General features: G+C 40.8%; 2 protein-coding genes across 7 annotated transcripts in view; both read right to left on the bottom strand.

Moving 5' to 3' along the window:
* Positions 1 to 23192, bottom strand: part of LOC129767021 (uncharacterized) — a 478091-nt gene that overhangs the window by 360945 nt on the left and 93954 nt on the right.
* LOC129769883 (diuretic hormone receptor-like) overlaps positions 1 to 23192 on the bottom strand; it is a 252668-nt gene that overhangs the window by 137978 nt on the left and 91498 nt on the right. For 5 of the 6 annotated variants that reach the window (XR_008741992.1, XR_008741993.1, XM_055772396.1 and 2 more), the window contains 2 exons: positions 7158 to 7932; positions 6970 to 7093 (listed from right to left, as the gene is read on the bottom strand). Coding sequence is in view for 4 of the 6 variants with exons in the window: in XM_055772396.1 (XP_055628371.1) it covers positions 6970 to 7093; positions 7158 to 7190 (157 nt within the window). In the remaining 2 variants the exon portion in view is untranslated. Of the gene's footprint in view, positions 1 to 6969; positions 7094 to 7157; positions 7933 to 9737; positions 9860 to 23192 lie in introns of those variants that run through there. The other variant, XM_055772395.1, reaches the window with a different exon arrangement.

Below are 23192 nucleotides of genomic sequence, written 5' to 3'. Positions count from 1 at the left end.
GCTTGGTTCCGGCAGTGCTTGGAGTGAGGAACCAATTAAAAAATGCGCTGGCGTTAGAGGATCTAAATCGGTTGGATCATCACTTAATGGAGTCAATGGACGTGAGTTGAGACAGCCTTCCACCTGAACCAGTAACGTTGACAAATTTTCTACCAACACCGGATGTTCTCCAACGACCTTCAGAAGATGTTTTTTCGCAGAACGGACCGCTGCCTCCCATAAACCTCCGAAATGGGGAGCACGTGGAGGATTAAAATGCCATTGGATACCATATTTGGTGCATTCCTTGGAAATCGTATCACGGTAATCGTTGCTCTTCATTCTTATGAAAATTTCTTTTATTTTATTCCAGGCTCCGACAAAATTTGTCCCGTTGTCAGAATAGATGTGTGCACATAGCCCCCTTCTTGATATAAACCGGCGTAGGGCTTGAAGGAATCGGTCAGTCGACAGGTCAGACACCAACTCTAGATGCACGGCCTTTGTGCATAGGCAAATGAAAATGGCAACATATGCCTTCGTTGTGGTACGTCGAGGAGCTACTCGTACGTAAAGAGGTCCGAAGTAATCAACTCCGGTATTCAGGAATGGACGAGATGGCGTGACGCGTGCTGCTGGCAGTTCCCCCATAAACTGACGGACTGTTGATGGCTTTGCTCGAAAACATTTCAAGCATTGGTGAACTACATTTCGGGCGACACTCCTTCCTCCTAATGGCCAAAATTTCAACCTGACTGTTCCCAACAACAACTGTGGACCAGCATGCAATAGTCTTTCGTGATAATATCGCATCAGCATACGAGTAAATACGTGTCGAGCCGGCAACACCGCTGGATGTTTTGTATCCTCTGTTTCGTTCGAATTCGATAGTCTACCTCCTATTCTAATCAAATTTTCTTTGCAGATGTATGGATTATACCAACGCAACGCTGATTTTCTCGACACCGGTTCTCCTTTGGATAGGCTCTTCCACTCATCAATGAACGTTTCCTGATGAACTCGACGAATTATTGTTTTTTCTGCTTGTCGTAGCTCTGCAGTGGTAAGGAATGTGTTTGGCTCCTTAGTCTTGCATGTTGATTGAAGACGATTGATCAACCTCAGCCAATATGCGGTGCTTCTTATTAATTTAGTGTAAGTGGAAAATTTTTCAATGTACCACTCACTGAACTCCTTGATTGCGGAACTGGTGTTACTCGTGATTTTTCTAGGACGTAGTTCCTCTTCTAGTTCAGCAATGCTGTTTAAGTTGAAATCGGGCCAGGTACTTTCTTCTTGTTCCAACCATCTTGGTCCATGCCACCAAATCTTGGACATTGTGATTTCATGGGGTGAAATTCCTCTGGAAATCATATCTGCTGGATTGTTGATACCTGGAACATGTTTCCATTGACAACCTTCAGAAACAGCTTGTATTTTTGCCACTCTATTGGCCACGAAGGTGGTCCATGTCGTTGGAGTTGCTCTTATCCAACGCAGTACACATGTGGAGTCCGTCCAAAAATAACCTTTTGATTTAAATCGCGTTGATTCGCGTACCTTCTCGTACAGTTGTACTGCCAAAAGTGCACCACACAGCTCGAGTCTGGGAATCGTCTGGCATTTTAATGGCGCCACCTTGGATTTGGAAGTGAGAAGCCGGGCTTGAATTTTCCCGTTTACATTCTGGCTTCGAATATATAAACATGCACCATATGCCTTCTCCGAGGCATCCGAAAAGCAATGAATTTCTATCATGGTTGCATCGGGGATGACCACGCATCGATCTATTTGTATTTCATTCAATGATGGAAGCTCCGCATGATACTTCAACCACATCTCTGCAACTTTCGATGGTACAGGTTGATCCCAATCTAGACCTTTGTTATTTGCGTCTTTTAATGACCATAGCAGCTGCATAATGATCTTGGCTGCAGTAATCGTAGCTCCTAATAGCCCTAGTGGATCAAACAACGATGCAATGACGGACAGTATTTGGCGTTTGGTGAGCTGCTTGATCGTTGTTGGAGATGGAATGTTGAACTGGAAAATTAATTTATCCCCCTTTGGGATCCAGGCCAATCCTAAGGCCTTTATAGAACGATCTGTTTCCATTTTGAATTCGACTGAGTCGCACAGTGCTAGGTTTTCTTTGGGAATTCCTTCCAGAACTTCTGATCGATTGCATGCCCATTTCCGTAGTTTGAATTCGCCTCGATCCATAATTTGATTAAGCTGTGTTTTTAAATTATTTATGCTGTCTATGTTGTTTGCTCCTGTGATGATGTCATCGACATATGTGTCCTCTATTATAGATTTGGCTGCCAGTGGAAAGTTTTGCTCCTCATTCATTGCCAATTCTTTCAACGTTCGAGAAGCCAAGAAAGGTGCGGGTTTTGTTCCGTAGGTAACGGTGTTCAACTCATATGTACCAACGGAATCCTCGTGTGGAAAACGCCATAAAATGCTCTGCAACGTTCTATCCATAGGACACACATTAACTTGTCTGAACATTTTCTCTATGTCGGATACAAGCATAATTTGGTAAGTTCGACTACGCAGAATTATTGATCTTAAATCATCTTGTACCACCGGCCCTGTCAGTAGTACATCGTTCAGAGATACACCTGTGGACGTCTTACAGGAAGCATCGAAGACGACACGCACTTTGGTAGTTGTGCTGGTTTCCTTTATAACCGGGTGATGTGGCAAATAACATCTCTTCACACTATCACGCTCATCAGCGTTAATTTTCCTCATATGACCTAGCTCCAGGTATTCTTGCATGAATGCGGTATATTCATCTTTTAATGTGGAATCTCGAGCCAACCTCCTCTCAATTCCCTGAAGACGCCGGAATGCGATGTCCCTTGACTCGCCCAACCGTGGATAAACGCCTTCATCTTTCGGTAGTGACACTATGTACCGTCCATTTGCTTCTCGCCGAACAGTCTGCTGGTAAAATAGTTCACAGCGTGTTTCTTCCGGTGAATATTTCGTTGATCCAATTTCCTCGCAGAACCAAAATCAAGCAATTAAATCGTCCAGTTTTTCGGAAGCAGAAACGTTGCAGTTGATGTGGATGTCATGGTTTGGAACGGATAATCCTCCACACACTATCCACCCAAAAACGGATTCGGTGAGTATTGGTAAATTTTCTCCTAATGTTTCTCTTTTTCCAGATTCAAAAAATTCAAAAAATGCCTCAATGCCAAGAACCAGGTCCACCGCCTTGGATTCGAAGAATGCAGGATCCGCCAACTTAATTCCATTTGGGATGGACCAACCTTTGGTATTTACCGTTGCTGTAGGAAGATTGACCGTGACCTTGGGTAGGACTAGGAAATTCATCTCCCGCGTGTAGTTTGAAATCCGAGACTTAACTGCTGTATGTATCCTATGGTGAACCTTGGTTGCAGCTTGCCCAATTCCAAGAACTGAAATATCCACTTCGTCTCGTTTCAGTTTCAACCTTTGACATAGCCGCTCGGAAATGAAATTACTTTCGGAACCAGAATCTAAAAGTGCGCGAGCTGGATACCAACTGCCTTCACAGTTCTCTATCAGCACCACCGCTGTTGCCAATAAAATCGATGATGAAAATCGCTGCGCACTTCCAGACAGTTGAACATCGCTTGCTGCAGTGTTTGCCACACGGGAGGAATTAGAACCTGATGAACAGCCAGCTTCTTCGGAGTTACAATCATTTCTTGCGACTGATGCTATTTTGACATTCGAATCCTTACCAGGTTTAAAACACACAAGCGTATGATGACGATCCTTGCAGTTTCTACAGCTATATTTGGATTCGCAAGTTCTTGCTTGATGTCCGGTTTTAAAGCAATTTCTGCAAAGCGAATGCGTTTTTAGCAAAGTATCCCTTTCTGATACTAACATAGACCGAAATCTCGAACATTGGTATAAAAGATGATTCTCCTTGCAGGCAACACATCGTATCGTGGCAGTTGGGAAACTATTGAAATTAGCCTTTCCCGTGCCAAATTTCTGCTTGTTTTGGGTTGGGAATTGTGGCACACCTCTAGTGTCCACCGGTTTTGGCGGCAATGATTCCAATACTCCTATGCGTCGATGCAGGAAATCAGTCAGGTCTGCAATCGTATCCTGTTCCTTGGTTGAAGATACCTCCTCCCAACCTCTACGCGTGACGGGGTCGAGACGTGTTGAGAGCATGTTTACCAGTAGCAAATCCTTATAATCTACTGGTCGTATGATTTGGTCGAGTGTTTGCACTATTCGTTCGAAACTTTCCAACAGATTGTGTAGCTCGGGTACAGATTCCTTTGAAAGAGTAGGTAAGTAGGTAAAGACAATACCTGCCGCTTTTTGAGTTGCTTGCAATTATTGTATCTTTTCATAAGCATATCCCATGCTATTTGATAATTGGCTTTGGTTATTGGAAGTGGATCGATCAAATTCTTCGGTTCTCCCATCAGACAGCCTTTTAAATAATGAAATTTTTCAACTTCAGGTAGGTCTGCCTTCAAGTGGATCAATGAAGAGAATAAATCACGAAAACTTAGCCATGCGTCAATATCCCCATCAAATGTTTGTAGTTTGATCTGGGGTACGCGCACGTGGTCTGGTGGTTCCTGCATAGTCAGGTCACCAACTCGAATGGACTGATTGGGCGTCAATGGTTCACGTCGTTCCTTGATCTTATCCATTAGGAATGCCTTGGTTTTGTAATAACGGGTGCTGAATTCTTGCCTTTCCTCGTCGAAATCGTCCTGCTCGGCAACAAAATCATCATGAGCCTTAATCTCGATCAAAGTATCGCCAAATTTTTCCCACAATTCATCCAATTTTTCTAAGCGTATATCTATTTGACTATTTGTAACCTCCTCCTCAAACTGTTCGGTAAACTGCCAAATATCATTAAATGTTACCATAACTTCCTTCAACCTTGTTTTCAGCAATTTTAGGGACGGTGAACGTTTGCTGGACGACGATGTTGATGGCGGCATGGTTGCTCACAATAAAACGCTGACACAGTACAATATTTTCTTAACCAATTCGAAATTCTGGTGTAATGTTTTCGTAATGTTTCGAAACTACGTTGATGCTTCTCCGTTGGATATTGATGGTCCACTTGATTGTGTCCGTCAACAGCACCTCGCGGTTTCCCGATGGTTGGTTCAATGGCTCGTACGATGTATAGAACACGTTGAAAGATAACGGTTAGTATTCCGAATTGTACGCTTCGACTGGACATACACTGAACTATGTATAGTTACCTTACAAAAAATAAATCTGCTCTGGTTCAGTGTGTCCGCCCACGGTGCACGATGCGACAACAACGTTGCCTAAGCTAATGTTGCGCTCCAAAATTGAAATGGTTGAACTAAGCTTTCTATCGATTTCTTCCAAATGCACTTCCTTTGTATTGTCGCCGTTGTTGAATTGCATTTAAGCCTCCATTACGATGCGCGCACACATAATTTAAAAAATACGAGTGTTAGAATGGTATTTGTCACCTAGCTTGGCTGGACATATACTGATCTGTTCTACTAACCTGACCAAACAAATCAGTTGACCGTTGTCCAACTCAAGTATTCCGCCGAACCAGTATAGATGTGGAATGACGAATTCAAAAATCCTTTTGATTGTCGATCCTTTTTGTTCGCTTCTGAATTTGCGATGGCGATTTCTTTTTAGTGTTGAGCCTTGAATAGCTTAATTCCTTTTCCTGGTTATCCATAGGTCGCTGGTTCAGATCCGGTTCGAAGGACCAAAATGTTGTATCGTTGGTGCCTCAGGGTTGGGATTTCCGGTTTCGATAGCTTATGTTGGGCCAATTTACAACACTGCGTTCATTCAAATCCACACTGGACGAAACCAATTTCCGTTTCCGTTTATTCGGTTACTCAACACAAAAGTATAACTCGCAAATTTTATAAGACAAACTCTACACAAAACTACATTTATTCTCTTACAAAACTATACAAATTTATTGGACTTAAGACTAACAATTATTTCTCGACCATTTTTGCGCAACACAATTACTTCCTTTTTAGTAGCATTCTGGCTTTTTATCTCGGCATACAAAGGTCCCTTGTTCGATCATCGTCGGTAATAGTGTAGGTGATGACGATGACGGTTCATTCAGTGAGGACACTCACTCTCTGCCATACTCCGTTCTCTCCTTTCGCTGTGTAACAACCGCAGGAGCGCGTTTAGGGGTGCGTTTCTACCAAACATGCCCTGATGATATAACTAAAGGATTACTCTCAAAAATCAATTGTGATATTAATTTTACAGTTATATAAACAGGGCATTAAGCACTTGAAGTTATTATTACAGAGTGTCCGAAATATGATTTAGAACGGTATATAGCTACCTTGGCTTTAAGAAAAAATAGGACTAGTTGAAATTTTGTATATCTTATATCTGGCCCTTTTGCTTATCTTGTATATTTATCAGCCTTTTTCTAAAAGTCGTCTAGACTTGTTTCAAGAGTTCTGCCAATGGCTAGTTGAATTGGGATGAAATTCGTCATACTCAACTTAGGTTGCAACTTTGATGTGATCATAAATGTCGATAAAAGCTTCTAATATTGATGATTGATTTTTGATTTTAATATCAGTTGGTAGATGTTCTAAATATCCATTTATCGGAAGAACCGTCTGTGCGTCTATCTACTATACGAGACAGTTTTCTCTTCCTTCATAGACACACAATACCATGTGAAAGCTGCCAATGACAAATCTTTTGTACTTCCATGCTGAATCTGTCGTTGAAACCACTAAGTTTAGCGAAATTCGGCTAGAATGACAAAGTTGGCACTTGACACAAGTAGAAACTTTCTCCATCGACATACACATGCGGGGACATGAATGATGTTCCGTTTCTGAGAGAAACGATTAATTCAAAACTTTTACCACAAATTGAAAAGACCTTCGAGATGATTGATTTTTCCAGCAAAGTTCCATCGGTTGGGTGTGTGTGTGTAAGTGTGTGCTCGATACTTACGTGTGGAATCGTAATGGACGCCTTTGAACTCCTCGAAGCAGGGAAGCACCGCCCAGGTATCGCTTTCCGTCCGGGGCCAGCACAGTATCCGATCGAAGTCCACCGGGCAGCCATCGAATGGAGTCTGTGAAATTACGAAATAGGCGTACACACCTTTGGCACAGCACTTTATCAGTTTCGTAACTTACCTCGGCTTGTGCAACCAGGTGGGCCTGAATCATACATTCTATCTCGTTCCTGTTCTCGAACGCGAGAGAATCGAGATCCGGCAGGAAAGAGGTGGTTTCCTCGTAGTCCGCCACTCTGCACACTATCTGTTTATTCGCGTTGGTGAATTTTCAGGATTGTCCCTATTGTCGGATCCGTTTGACCTTTTTTTTTCTGGCTACTTTGTCTCTCTGCTAAACGACCAGGCTCCACCGAAATAGTCGTAAACCACTGCGCTACTCCATTGTTTTTCTCATTTCCGTAATTCCCACAAGTATAGGGTGGGAATGGGAAGCTCAAACTTTGTGCGCACCAACAGTTAAACCTAACTGTAATTACACTGACCGTTAGCCACAGTTTCCAACCCAGCTGTTGTTTTTGCCTCTGTTCTCTCGGTGGGTGATAATGGGCGCGTTTTAGGAAAAGTGCTCGGGATGTCCACCGGAAAGCACTCACGGCTTGTGGACACTATTGCGAGAATGCATCAAGCGGCAGGATTTATGCTCTCGATCCCAAAAGTTCGGGGTACCGACTCGGAGTGGTGGCCGAGATTTGTAACAAGTACACGCGCCTCCCCCTCCCGGCTTGCTTTAACGGCACACTGAAATTGGCTACGGATCCGAAATGGATAGTCCACTGTTTTATTTGCCTTTTGCTTCCGCTTTGTTCGCCACTCACTTCAAATGTAAATTATGCATTAGCATCACGCTTTGTTTGTCGCAGAGATTTACTTTATTTGTGCAGGCGATGCTGGCGCTGAAAGGAAAGAAGTTTTTTTTTTGCTGGATTAATTTAGATGAAAAATGGTTGGCAGATAGAAGCAAAAAAAACATAGTACTCAAATTTAAAATGGGGATTTATGGTAGGATCACGGGTAAACAGTCGGATGACAGTACTGAGGGGGTGTACATAATAGAGACCGACCGTGAACATGTTAACCGTTTAACTGTTCAATCGCCTTAAAAAGTACAGGTTCGGTCTGTTTCATTACTAAAATTATATTGATATATAAACCCATGGAAACGAAAGTTATGAATCGTTCTTTACGAGGGTGAGCATAGCATTTCGTACTTCTGGTACAAATTGCGTTGAAGAGCTCCTCTAATTTACTCCAAACTTTGATCGATCGGCTAAAAAAAATGCCTCAACGCTACAGAGATGAACCAATCTTCGGCTGAAGATCAATTAAGAAAGAAAGGGTCTAATGTATCAATAACAAACATTCACATGGTATTGAAAATGACTGCAATATTTGCAAAATTACAGAAGATTTTTCAAAACACTTTCGATGCTGTATTTACTCAAAACAATAAATTAACCTTGTACCGAATTTATTGAAGTTTTCAAAACTGCCTTTCGATTTGCGAAGTGATAATTATTTATTGAATTATTCATCATTAAATACGAAAGAGACATTGACTACACTGTCTTTACAGGAGGCAACAGCACGTCAAAAATCACCTAAAAATTTCTGTTCCTCTATTTTTATCGTGCAAGAAAAAATCGATTTTATCGACCTTCCAGAACGGGGTCCCCCCTTAAGAGTTTTTTTTAATCTTCTGATAATAAATAAGATTAAATCAATGCGACATGAGAGGGCAACAAAATACACAGGAAAATAAACAATGAGGAAATTTGAAAATAAAGTGTGAGACTTGGCTGATTCCTTTTTAGATTGTTAATCGTGTCCACACTAATTAGTGTAGACACAATTAACAATGCCCTCTTTTTTCTTTCCGATTTGTTCTTTAAGGGGGTAGTACACTATGAACATCATAAAAAGTATGTGATTTTGGCGATTTTTTTCAACGAGTAAATAAATTACTATGATTAATCTAATATCACAGTTTTATTAGGTACTAGCTGACCCGGCAAACTTCGTCTCGCCCAACATTTATTTTACGTTATTACATTCACGTTTTCTTACTAAGCGCACGTTCATGGGTCCAATCGCCGAACTGTTCATTGATTGATCTTTTAATATACTCTTTAAAATTACCTTTCGCTATAAAATTACTAATACTTCTAGCAAAACTCGTCATTATAATATCAGATTATTCTCAGACACAAATCTCGTTCAAGATTTTTCAACCACTTGCAAATAACATGTTTCTCCGTTACATGGAATAAATGTTTTATACAGAAAATATGATAGAATACAGATTGCCCTAAATCGGACAATTTCTTTCTCGAGTTTTGCTCCTATCAACACATTCGGCGATCCATTTTTATTTATATAGATAGAAGAAGCTATAGGAATGAGTTTTCTCACATTCAAATCCATTTCCACGTTCGAACAAAAATCAATTTCGTTAGCGCAAAGATCAAATGGACTAACAACGCTTGTCACTATGAAATTGTAGAACTTATGGGAATTGAATTTTCGAAAGTTTTCTCATTTCTTTCAGAGTTTTCCGAAAATATTCAATGGTCATGTTTGGTTGGAATATATTTGATTGAAATATGTGTACAGGTAAACTTCGATATAACGTACATTTCACTTTCAAAATTGTACGTTGTATCGAATTGTACGTTATATCGAAGCATAATAAAGTACTCACCAACGTAGTCTATGATACATTATTGTGTTGCTGTTTTAGTAAAGTTAATGAATAACTTCAATCAGAAGACGAAGCCAGCCTTTCTCATGATGTTTCCCTTCGTACTGTTGCTTGATTCATTTAGAATCCGGAATCACAAAACCAGCTGTATTTCGGGATTGATTGAAGGTACAAAACTTGTTTTAGTATCACAATACAGATAATTCATTGTTCTATCAGAAAAAAAAATTGAACAAAATTTTCCTTTACACTTTGGAAATGTGTACGTTATATCGAGGGTACGTTATATCGAAGTTTCCCTGTTTTATTTTTTTTATGGGACCCCCCCTCCATTGCAGAGGAGGGAAGGATGTCATACCAACATTTCTCGTACCCAAAAACCCTTACATCAAAAATTTGGTTCCATTTGCTTGATCAGTTCTTGAGTAATACAGAAGTTTGTGTTTCATTTGAGTGGCAGTAGAGAGGGGATAGGTGTGTCGAACCACCATAGAAACATTTATTGCTGTCTAAAACCTCACATGCCAAATTTGATTCCGTTTGAATGATTGGTTTTTTGTCCCCTAAATTAGTTCTCAAGTAATGCAGAAGATTTTTGTTCCATTTGTATGGGAGCACCCCTTTAGAGAGGGGGAGGAGTGTCGAACTATCATAGAAACGTTAATCGATCTCTAAAACCTCTATATGCCAAGTTTGATTCCATTTGTTTGATTACTTCTCGAGTTATGCAGAAATTTGTGTTTCATTTCTATGGCAGCCCCCCTTAGAAAGGTGGGAGGAGTGTTGACCATCTTAGAAATGTTTCTTGCCCCCGAAAATCTTCACATGCCAAATTTGGTTCCGTTTGCTTGATTAATTCTTGAATTATGCAGACATTTATGCTTCTTTTTATGGCAGTTGCCTCCCCCCCCCCTCTTTAAGAGAGAGGGGAGGAGTGTCTATTCACCATAGAAATGTTTCATGTCCCCTAAAACCTTCGCATGCCAAATTTGGCTCCATTTGTTTGATAAGTTTTCGAGTTATGCAGAAATTTGTCTTTCATATGTATGGCAGCTCCTCCTTAGAGAGGGAGCTGAAGTGTCTAGCTACCATGAAAACATTCATTGTACCCTAAAACCTCCATATGCCTAATTTGGTTTCATTTGCTAGAATAATTCTCGAGTAATGCTGAAATTTGTGTTTCATTTGTATGGCAGTTTCCCCCCCCCCCCCCCTAAGAGAAGGGGGAGGAGTATCTAAGCACCATATGAGGGGCTTGGAATGAAAGGGGTGTAAGTGATTTCATCGATTTCTCCACATCGACTCTCTCTTTTGGACATAACTTAGCTGCAAATACATTCTCAGATGTATTTGACAATGCGGAGGACAGGTCAGAGCCTCATCTATCGGATTCTATAGCAAACTCAAATTGGAACGTTTTTGCAGTTGAGTTATTAACTGAAGAAAAAGTTGATGAAGAGAAATCGATCAAGTCACTTACACCCCTTGCATTCTAAGCCCCTCATATAATAATTTATTGTACCCTGGCTAAAGGGTGTGTCACATCAAATTGCATCACGGAAAAAACGCTGTAGAAATTTAATTTTTAGGAATTATATTTTCAGCTTTGGTTTTATAATCAGATAAGAGTGTATAGATCACGTTGGCCATGCTTCACTGTCAATTTTTCGTAAATTTGGAAAAATGTCGTCGAACGAAAAAGAGCGTCGTGAATTAATCCTGTGCACTCATTTCGAGAATCCGGAGTTGTCACATCGGGACATCGGTAAGATGCTGGGAATCGTCCAATCCACGGTCAGCAGAGTACTAAAACGATACTTCGAGAACCTAACCATCGACCGGAAGGTGAAGAACGGCAAAAATGGATGCTCCGTCAGTGAAAAAGATCACAAGCGCGTAGTTAAGCAGTTTAGACGTGATCCGAGAAGTTCGGTCCGGGATGTCGCCAATAAGCTGAATTTGTCAAGTTCATTCGTCCAGCGGACCAAGCAGCGGGAGGGCCTGCGTACATACAAGGTTCAGAAGGCTCCTCCTAACCGCGACGAAAGGCAAAACATGGTGGGGAAGACGCGAGCCCGGAAGCTGTACACCGAAATGCTGACGAAGCCGCATTGCCTGGTAATGAACGACGAAACCTACGTCAAAGCGGACTTTCGTCAGCTGCCGGGCCTGTTGTTCTTCTCCGCAAAGGACAAATTCAGCGTTCCGGAGGAGATTCGCAAGCAGAAACTATCCAAGTTTGCCAAAAAGTACATGGTGTGGCAAGCGATCTGCTCTTGCGGAAAGCGGAGCGCCCCCTTCGTGATGACCGGCACGGTAAACGGGCAGGTTTACCTTAAGGAGTGCCTACAGAAACGCTTACTACCACTATTGAAGCAGCACGAGGGCCCGACCATCTTCTGGCCGGATCTCGCTTCGTGCCACTATTCAAAGGACGTGTTGGAGTGGTACGAAGCCAACGGGGTCACCTTCGTGCCAAAGGAAATGAACCCGCCCAACGCGCCGGAGCTTCGCCCAATAGAGATTGGGCAATTATGAAGCAGGCCCTCCGGAAGAACCCAAAAGTTGTCAAATCGGAGGCGGACTTCAAGAGAAAATGGATTTCTGTTCAAAAAAAAATATAACCTGACGTTGTACAGAACCTTATGGACGGGGTAAAGAGGAAGGTGCGAGCATACGGGCTTGGGCTCGAAGTATGAATAAAAAGAAAATGCCAAAAGTTGTTTAATAGTTTTTATTTTACTGTCTAAAATTTTCAAAAGGATCGGTCTACTGGGCGAATTTCTACAGCGTTTTTTCTGTGATGCAATTTGATGTGACACACCCTTTACCTGTACAGGATACTGAGGAGTTATTTCCAGAATCGGATCCTGGTATACAACACAGACAGAGGACAGATACTGAAGAATATCTCGGCGGCTGGATGGACAGGGTAAAGCTCCAGATGGCACATCACAAAACCGAGGTACTGTTAGTGAGCAATCGCGAAGCAGTGCTGCGGGCAGAAGTCTCGGTCGGAAGACATACTCGCATCGCTTCGAGGCGGGCAGTGAAATACCTCGGAGTTATGAGTGACGACCGGCTAAACTTCAATCAGCACGTCGACTATGCATGCGGGAAGGCGGCAAAGGCCATCAACGCGGTGGCGAAAATCATGCCAAACAGCTTTGGCCCAAGCAGCAGCAAGAGGCGCCTATTGACAAGCGTATCTTCGTCGATACTGAGGTATGGTGGCCCTGCCTGGTTGGCCGCTCTAGACATTCACCGAAATCGGAGGAAGCTGAACAGCACATTCCGGCTCATGGCCATGCGAGTCGTAAGTGCTTATAGGACCATTTCGACAGAAGCTGTGTGTGTAATCGCCGGAATGATTCCCATCTGCATCACTCTGGCGGAAAACAGCGAGTGCTACAAGCGGCGGAAACCAGAGGTATCCGGAAATTGATGAGAGCGGAGTCGTTGGACAAATGGCAGCAGGAAAGGGATACGGCAGAAAACGGTAGATGGACTTACAGGCTGATACCGGTACTATCGACCTGGTTGAACAAGAGGCACGGTGAGGTTAACTTCTGCTTGACGCAGTTTCTGTCTGGACACGGCTGTTTCTGACAATATCTACATCGGTTCGGGCACGTAGTTTCATCCCTCTGTCCGGAGTGTGCAGATATGGAGGAAACACCGGATCACGTCGTTTTGTCTGTCCCAGGTTCACCGAAAGACGCGAGGGGCGGCCTGCACTTCATGTCAGGAATATTGTGGAGGAGATGTGTCGCGACGAGATGATCTGGAATACCGTGAGCAGTGCAGTCACACAAATCATGTCGGAGCTGCAGCGAAAATGGAGGACCGACCAACGTGCTGACAACGCCTTACGGTGAAAGATGAACAACGGCGACGGCTGTTGCAACGGATGATACCTCACGAGAGTAGCTGTGACGGAGTGCGCGTTATGTTGGAGGACACTGCCCAATCGGCGCTCCATTGGGAGGAGAAATCCTGCGAGGATGACTGTGACGGGGCGCGCGTCAAGTTGGAGCGCGCTTCCTAATCGGTTCACGTCTCGACAGGTGAGAAACTCCGCGAGGTTGGCTGTGACGGGTTGCGCGTCTTGTTGGAGGGTAATTCGTAATCAGTTCACGTCTCGACGGGTAAATGGATGCCTGCGAAATGGACATAAGCGCAGTGGAAAGAAATGGAGAAAAAAAATATTGAGAAAAAGGGAAGGATCAACGCTGTTCAGCGTTGAAAACTCGTGAAGTGCATGAGCACAGCCGCCCCCTGAAGTAGTCTCCTAGATGTGGTCCCAGAGGGAACGAGGCAACTGGGTGAGATCCCCACTCGACGTCTGGGTTAACCCTTCCCAGATAAGGCTGGTAGAGCGTTCCTCACCTCTTTAAAAAAACCAGCAGACAGACAGACAGACAGACAGACAGAAATCCATTTTTATATATATAGATTATTATTATTATTTCCGATAAGGAAATTCTACTTTACAGGGAAGGATTATAGACACTTTAAATTTAAATTAGAGTGTTCATGTTTTTTTTTATTGACGATCTTCACTGTGAGTCACTATAAAGATTAACTTTGGCTTGAAATGTAGGCTAGAATTACGCTTCTGCTCGTTCAGGGTCATAAAATTTGAGGCGATTGCCGATTTTTTAGAATTCTATGACAAGCAAAGGGTAGAAATTTATTTCAGCCCTACAAAAATGTTCCTTGAACTTTAAGCTCAGAACTCATCAAACTAATCAACACCAGAGCGTTGAGCGTTGATATTTGGAAAAGTCGATAAAAGAAACCAAAACTAAATTGTAACCAATTTTTTAACACTCCTGCACCTATATGAGATTTTTCTGCTTAGACGAATCCATTTCCAACCGTTCATCGCAGGTAATTGGAAATTGCATCGCTGTAACGGTGCAGAAACACCGCCCACAGCCACAATCTGCCAGTTCCAAAACCCTGAAACCGAATGCCTATTTCCACAGTAAATTAAATAAACTGTATCTCGTTCAGTTCAGTTCCCTTTCGTGGCCCAGCCACGGTTGCGATTCATCGGGCCGACGCAGGCATTCGGCCTTCCGGCAGGTCCACAATGGTCCTGCAGAGACTCGTGACATTATTCGACATTTGCATAAAATTGCTTAATGGAATGTAAATGTTATTCGGAGGTCCCGCTGCTACTGCTGCTACTGCCTGACTGTTATCAAAATGTGTTTCTCTCGGGAGATTAATTGAAAATAACTCTCGCTATCAGCACCGGTGAGCATCGGAGAATTTCTCGGAAAGTAATGGTTTCTGGTAACAGCACGAGAATGGAAACTGGGTGTAACTCTGGAGTCAGAATAATTCCGGAAGTTTTCCATTCCACTGAATGGGGACAATGTTCTGTTTTTTTTCCTTTCAGTGTCGCAATTCATATTTAATGGTTAATCTTCTCTTTGTTTTAATTGAATCATGTATTTTTAAGGCTTGAGTTTCAAACCCACAGGATTTGGGTTTGTGTTTCGTTTATTCTCTGCGAAGGGAATACACCCTACGGGTGTTGTTTACCGGTGGTGGGGCCATGTGGGTGTTGGTTGTGGTTTCCATTGTGGCTATTATGCATGATACCTTAAATCTGGATTTCGCTGTGTTCACAACCGGACTATTAACAAAACAATAGTTGCATTAATCGCCTTCTGGGTATACTAATGCAGCAAGGTTATTAATCAAAATAACAGTCACATTTTTTCTGGCGAATAAATGGATCGAGTTTCTTGTAAGAAATGAGATAATCATGTGATGAATGCGAAAATGCATGAATCAACTAAAGCAGTACAAAATGGAACACATCAATAACATTCAACTTCCACTTTACAGTGTACAGCGAAACCAATGTTCGATCGATTTGCTGCTGTGAAGCACTCCGTCTTACCGAGAAATAAATCCCAATAAATCCTTCCGCCAAACCGAGACTTGCTTCCTCTGATTGATTACCGCGAAACGAAAATCAGACGATGCCGCAAACGGTGACGATAATGAAAACGATGATGATTCTTTTAGAAATCCAATTTCTCGAAGGTTTATAAGCATTAGGAGACGCACGGGAGCTAAGTCATCATGATCGATTGCCCTTCTTGGCTTTTAATTCCGTCGCGAATCCACTGCGGGGGAGATTATTCTGTGTCTGTCCCCCGCGAGGTACGACCTACGGGATTGCCGCGATTGATCGGCTGCGAATAGATTGTTCGATAGACATTTTTTTTCCTGCCATCGAATCAGATGTATTTGCGTTTCGAGTGAAATGGGAGACGATAAAAATTGAAATCATTCCGGAGCTCAATTCGATTCAGTCTATATTTACCGATGGTTCCAATTGAATGCTTGACAAACTCCTGGAAACGGTTTTTTTTTTTCGGTCGCTACCTTTGATGCCTGAAATGCTATCCACCCCCCGTTCGGCGTTCCTTTATTTGCGAACTTTAATCTTGACGAATCGTGACAATGTTGCTCAGCTCAGCTCTGTTGGAAAGTTGGAAATATAGCCTTCACTGCCTTTTATCAGACCGTCAGGTGTGGAAAAATCAATTACACCACCAACCGGGGGATGTTTTTGTTGTTGTTGTTGGGTTGTTGATTTGATAAACGTCTGCGAGAGCAAATTTGATGAATGAAACAATTTGGAAGTAACTTCATCAACGAATGGACTCGAATCTTTGGAATGAGAACAATTTGAATTCATGTATCTTTGTGTTTCATTTGGAAAATAAACAAACATATTCAGACTTCTCACTGTTTAATAAACTGGGTAGCCTTTTGCGGCATCTGAAAACTAATACGGTTGGTTCCCGCAAAGTCTGCCTGCCCTGACCAACAAAAGCTGATTTCAATCAAAATATCATCGCGAACATATTAAAATTCAATCACTCAAACAATGCCGTTTTTACGTATCCTTCAATTTCCGTGCGTCGGTGGAGGGTCCCGGCCTTTTTATCAGCTCCGCTCCGCCCGGGCATATAATCCAATCTCGAGGGTTCGATTGAACTCACCTTCCACACAAAAAAGCAAGATATACCTAGCGTAAGCAAATTCGAACATTTAAAGCCAAACACAGAGACACACGACATCCTGAGTCACCCCGTGCAGCAGATGGAAAACAGACAAAATATTTAACCATTCTGGTAAAACGATGCCTGGTGGACACAGCCGAACAAAGCCCAGAAGACGATCCCACCCACGCACAAGTCATACCGACACTCCTTTAAAAAGTGCTCCAACCGAACACATAACGAGAGAGCGAGTGATGGAGAGGCGGAAAATATAAACAATTTCAAATGAAGCAGCAAAAGATGAGGGGGTTGGAGAGGGGGGAAACAGGCCGTTTATGCAAACACGCCGAGACCAGGTTTGTTTGTCAGTTCGGTACAAGTTTTTTAGCTTCAAGCGTGCTCTTCTGAGCAAACCGCTAGCAAGCTATTCAAGACTCGCTTCCCGGAAGACCGGTGGAAATTTTCCATCACTGGTTCTACATACACCCCCAATTGTGCTCCACATGTTTCACGATGGGAGGAGGCACCTATCAGTGAGACTTCGGGAACCAAATGGCTACCCAGAAGGCTTGTTGCATTGGTCATAATTTACCTTCAAAAAACACAGCCCAAGCAGAACCCTAGCAATGTCTAGGCAAAGCTTCCAGCTGTTCAGGATTCAGCTTTTTGGCATTAATAAATAATTTAAATTAAACCACCCCTCGTCATCCGGTTCCTTGTTCATCGAAGTTTCGAATTTTCAGTTCGGTGAGTTTGTTTTAGCCCGCGGCTGGACACAACAACCACCACTTGACGGGAGGCACTGCATTTCATTGCTACCACTGGCTGGCTGCGAGGAAGCAGCAACTCACGCATCGATTTTCGTTGTCCACCATGATTTGGAAAGTCCGCCGTACAAGGCTAGTGTTTCCAGTGCAGTGTGACGTGACACCTAGACCATCACCGGTGCAAATCACATGTTGCAATCGCGATGTTTCAGAAATTACACCGAATTTGGGCGAATCTAAAAAATGAGTGGAACACAGAAAATTCCATAAGTCTATGTTTCTAAATATCACCACGGGTAGCGTTACGATAGATATACAATTACATTCATTGTTTACATCCGATGTCGTAAGACATGCGCAACTCAACATAATCGGAATGTCTCCTGATTCGAATTGCGACCCAGACAAAACCGCGGAATAAAAGCGTGGTGTTTGGCGGATAGCAGAATACAAAGCGAAAGTCATAACAAGGGCAAAAATCAAAGGAACGGTATACTGGTATGAGAAGGGCCTCATAACCCTTTTTTTAACAGCTGCAAAAAAAAAACTGTTCTAAGTATTGCTCGACTGTAAACTCTGGGGCTCAATAGTGCAGTTGGTAAGCGCGTTGGTTTCCCGAGGGTTGAGGGTTCGTCAATTCGATTGGACCTTCAGTGATACTACTGCCATGAATAAAATTTACGTTGAATGGTAAAACAGTGATGGGCAGGAATATAATGGCAAAGACGTCGAGAAACTGGTCGGATAATTCTCATCTTCATACCCGAATCGTGATCACTCTGTTGATCGAAACTGTGCGATCCAAACACGAAAAACCAAATCGCGGATTGAAACGCACAAATGATCTCACAAACAAATATTCACGTCAAGTTTGAACACTTTCCATAAAATGAACGACAACAAACCGAATGACAAACGGGGATGCTAACTTGTCCGAATTGAGTTTTCATTATAAAAGAGATTAAGCACAAAAAGACATAACAAAGAATCGGTCATTCAGCTGGCTCCTCTCTCTCTTGAGTAAAACCAATTTAGAGTGGCATCAAATAGAAACAAAAATTAAGACATTGCAATCAGACTTAATTGATTGAGTCTCTCAGCTCTCTAGAGCACTGAGAGCACAAGGCAGACAATCGGATATCCCCGTCCGGGATATCTTAGGTAGCCGTGATCCTGATCTTCTGCTTCATCTATACCTGTTCCTCAGAAACGCCGATGTCAACGTTTAATGATGTTTCCTTCGTTGTGTCCCCGTTTCATATCCCTCCTATCCAAACGATAAACTTTTACTTAGTCGCGGCAATACATACACACACTCTTTACAGATACACGGGCCAAAGGTTGTGCAGTCCACTGATCATTCAACAAGAGCCAAAGGTTGTACCGCTTATGACAACTCTACACGAGCTGATGATTGCGCCGGCTAGTGACCATTCTATCCTGGATTCCTCGAGTCGAGAAAGACGCACCACGCTAGATATGGGGTACAGACTAGGGGGGCGTTGCTGATTAATGGTCAGCTGCATCCCAATAGGAGGTATCCCGTGTCGGGCACACGTACAGAACATCGAAAACTGCAACATACCAATTATGAGAACACTTGTAATACTAACCTCGAGCCAACCGCGAGTAATCGGTTACATATTACTAACATAGTTGTAAGCAAACATTGTAGAAATATTGAACTCCCGGCCCCGTTAGGCTGACGCCATATGAGCCTTAAGGGGGTATTCTAGTCTAGAAATCTGAAAAAATTTTTTTTCACCATATTTCTGTAGTTTAGGCATTCAAGAATATACTCTAGAAAGGACTTATCGAAAATCCTATTATTTACCTAGTTAGAGCCATCTTAGTGATGTGGTATCTAACCTGTTACGGCCATCACAATGAACATCAAACGCGTTTCTCTCGGAACTAGTTTTTTTCTAACTGGCGTACACGATATCTCAAGTTCTACTGAACCGATTTATGTCAAATTTATATGAAAATAATCTGCATACATCTCTCTATCGCATGAACCAATAAAAAATTATAACTTTTTAATTTTACTATTTTTAAAAAATCGGTAAACGCAAAAAAAAAACGTTTTAAACAGCATTTTTGTTTTCAAACGGCCGCCATTTTGTTAAAACCCATGTTTTTGACTTGTCCGAGGTTCATGCCATAGCGACATCTTTACTGATTCAGAATCTGTTCGATTTTTTTTGTTTCAGATAACCAGAAGGACTGGAATCGTGTACGCCATGGCACAACTTTTCTTTGAACACCCTCACTTCACCAGCATGTAACTATTCTAATTATGAATATTTTTTTTTCGTCCTATTTTTGTTTTATTGTTGAAAGATAGATAAACGAATAATGATATAATGGATAGTAAAAATATTCTTTGTTTTATTTTTACGGAGTTCGAAAAAACGTCCGAAATTCGTATCTCTACACTAGAATACCCCCTTAATAAAAATATATATTTTGGATAAAAAATAAAAATTGCAATCAGACGATTTATTTTTTGGAAATCTGAGAATTTTCTACATAACATATTTCGATATCAGATATGCTAATTTTTCCTTTTTGAGATATGATTTTCCAAAATTAACCGAAAAACTATGTTTTCACCTTTTTCCAATAAAATAAAAAATAATAACCTCTGAACTACTGGACCGATTCAGATGATCGACATATCAAACTGAAGCTTATGAGTTAGTTTTCTTTGAAAAAATATTACTTTTGCGAAAAATTTTGATTTTCATTTTTGTAATTATTGATTGAGTCAGCTTTTCATAGTTTTTTCGGTTAAAGATGCAAAAAGTTATTTTCGGATAAAAGAGGAAACCGAAATAGATAAAATCGGACCACCGGTTAACTTTGAAAAATCATATCTTAAAAATGAAAAAAAAGCATCTTTGATATCGAGATATGTTATGTAAAAAATCCTCAGCTTTCGAGAAAAAATATAAAAAATATAGTGCCCTTTAGTCCAAATCCGTGAAAACAAACAAAAAAAACTACAATCAATAATCACGAAAACAAAATCCATTGTTTTTGCAAGTTCAATAATTTTTAACAAAAGGCTAGCTTCAATTTGATATGTCGATCAACTAAATCGGTTCAGTGGTTTAAAAGTTATGAATTTTTGAAAAAAGTCATTTTTGGGAAAAAGTAGAACAAAATTATTTTTCGGACCACCCTAAAATGAAAATGGTCACCCTAACGAAAAAAATAAAAAATACGGATCTAATATTTTGCAATGAAGAACAAAAATGTTAAACCGATATAGTGGTTCTTAGATTTTCGTGAAAAGTGGTAGCTTTGTTCTTTATGGCAAATTATAAGACCTGTATTTTATTTTTTCATAAGGGTGGTCCGAAAAACCATTTTCCACCTTTTATTCAACAATGCCTTTTTTTTCAATAATTCATAACTTTTGAATCACTGAACCAATTTAGATAATAGATATATTAAATTGAAGCCAATAAACTAGTCTTTCATTGAACCTGCAAAAGCAATGGATTCAATTTTCGTAATTATTGATTGTAGTCGATTTTTATTGTTTTCGTCGCTTTGAACTAGAGAGCGCTATATTTTTTTATATTTTTTCTTGAAAGCTGATGATTTTTTACATCACATGTTTCGATATCAGAGATGCGTTTTTTTCGTTTTTGAGATATGATTTCTCAAAGTTAACCGGTGGTTTCATAACATTAAATTGAAGCCAATAAGCTAACCTTCTCTGAAAAAATATCACACGTTTGAGAAGGCAATGTTAAATTTGAAAAATCATATCTCAAAAACGCAAAAAATAGCATCTCTGATATCGAGATATGTTATGTAACTAATCCACAGCTTTCCAGAAAAAAATATAAAAATATAGCGCCCTCTATCTTTAACCGAGAAAACTATGAAAAGCTGACTCAATCAATTAAGTTAACCGGTGGTCCGAAAAATAATTTTTCAGATATTCAGATATATTAAGTAAAAAGCTTTCCAGAAAAAAATATCAAAAAATATAGCACTCTCTAAATTTAACCGAGAAAACTATGAACAACTAACTAAATTAATACTTACAGAAACAAAGATGCTAAATTTTCGCAGAAGTAATATTTTTTCAAAGAAAAATTATAAAATTCAATTTTATATGTCGATCATCTAAATCTCGGTCCAGTCCAGTTCAAAAGTTATGAATTTTTGTAGTGGAAAAAAGAGGGAAAAATTTGTTTCTTCAAACCATCGGTTAGCTTTGAAAAATCATATCCTCAGATTTCAAGAAAAAACATAAAAAAATAGCGCCTTCTAGTCCAAAGTCATGAAAACAATGAAAAACGACTACAATCAATGATAACGAAAATATAATCCATTTTATTCGCAAGCTCAATACTTTTTAATAAAAGGCTTGCTCATTGGCTTCAATCTGTGCTGTGCCGATCATCCAAATCGGTTCAGTGGTTTTTGGACCCCCCTAAAATGGAAAAGCTTCGGATTCCCAAAAGTGCTGAGATCGTGTTGTTTTATTTGTATGTTTTTACTTGTTCGATGCTCGAAAGAACTTCCGGGATTCGTACCCCTACATCCCTCTCAATTATTACATTGTTACATTTCTTAAATCAATGAAACCCAACACGCCCAACGGAAGTATGCCGAGGACGCAATTGTAGCAAATGGTCGGTTATTCTTCCATCCGTACAGTGTTATGCATAAGAAAGCCCGCCTGGCATAAATAAAAACTGGACTGTTTCATCAAAAACTATCACCGTAATTTCATGGAATTGTATATTAACTATTACTGTTGACACAAGTTATAAATATGTAGGAATGAGAACGAGATTGGAGTAACTCTTGTATAAAAATATAAAGTCAATTCAATTTGGGTCAAGATTCGGCTAAATTTTACACCGCCGATAGCAAACGTAGTGTAAACCAGGGGCGGCCAAACTGTTCAAATGTTAGGCTACGGTCTACCAACGTTGACTGTATCAAAAAGTCTTTAAAGAATGAATGTAGTAACTGACGATAAAACAAATTTTTATCCCTCCTGTACTCGCCCACATAATTATAACTCGTATACTCGTGTCAGACTGTGTGTTTCTATGTAATATTGCTGTTGTGTATTTTGAGGCGTTATTCGTATTTATTTAAAGTAAAAAAAATATATAATTAAATGAAAAAAAACCCCAAGAAAATATTTTTTCTTCAATTTCATTCAGTTACTATTGAAACTGAAAGACCAACTTTCGAATATAGTTATTGTGTTATTTAAGAATAGTAGTGTAGAATCAATAATCGTATAAATTAAATAAACCTTTTGTGCGTCGGTTTAAACTGTGTCGTAGTGTTGTCACTTCATGTAAATGGATAAAATAGGGCCTCAACTGACCCCTATTCAAATTCAAAAGATATAATGCAGTTGCAGTAATTTATGGATAAGGGTACCGTCACAATTTCGGTAATCCTACCCCGGAAATTCATCTCGAATGGCGTTAATAGTGGTTAAAATTCGCAACAATTACTCTTTCAAGTAATTTTGTCATTTTACACGACTTCTTTAAAATGTGCCAATGTGCGATGACAAAAATAAAACCCCACCCCCAAAAAATAATATTAAAACCATTCAAACCCCTGAGTAACCCCTCGTTTCCACATTTTATGACAGCTAGGGC

The sequence above is a fragment of the Toxorhynchites rutilus genome, chromosome 2 (assembly GCF_029784135.1).
Source record: "Toxorhynchites rutilus septentrionalis strain SRP chromosome 2, ASM2978413v1, whole genome shotgun sequence".
NCBI classification, from domain to species: domain Eukaryota; kingdom Metazoa; phylum Arthropoda; class Insecta; order Diptera; family Culicidae; genus Toxorhynchites; species Toxorhynchites rutilus.
Note: the sequence above shows the minus strand (reverse complement) of the source record. Positions and strands in the feature narration are given on the sequence as shown.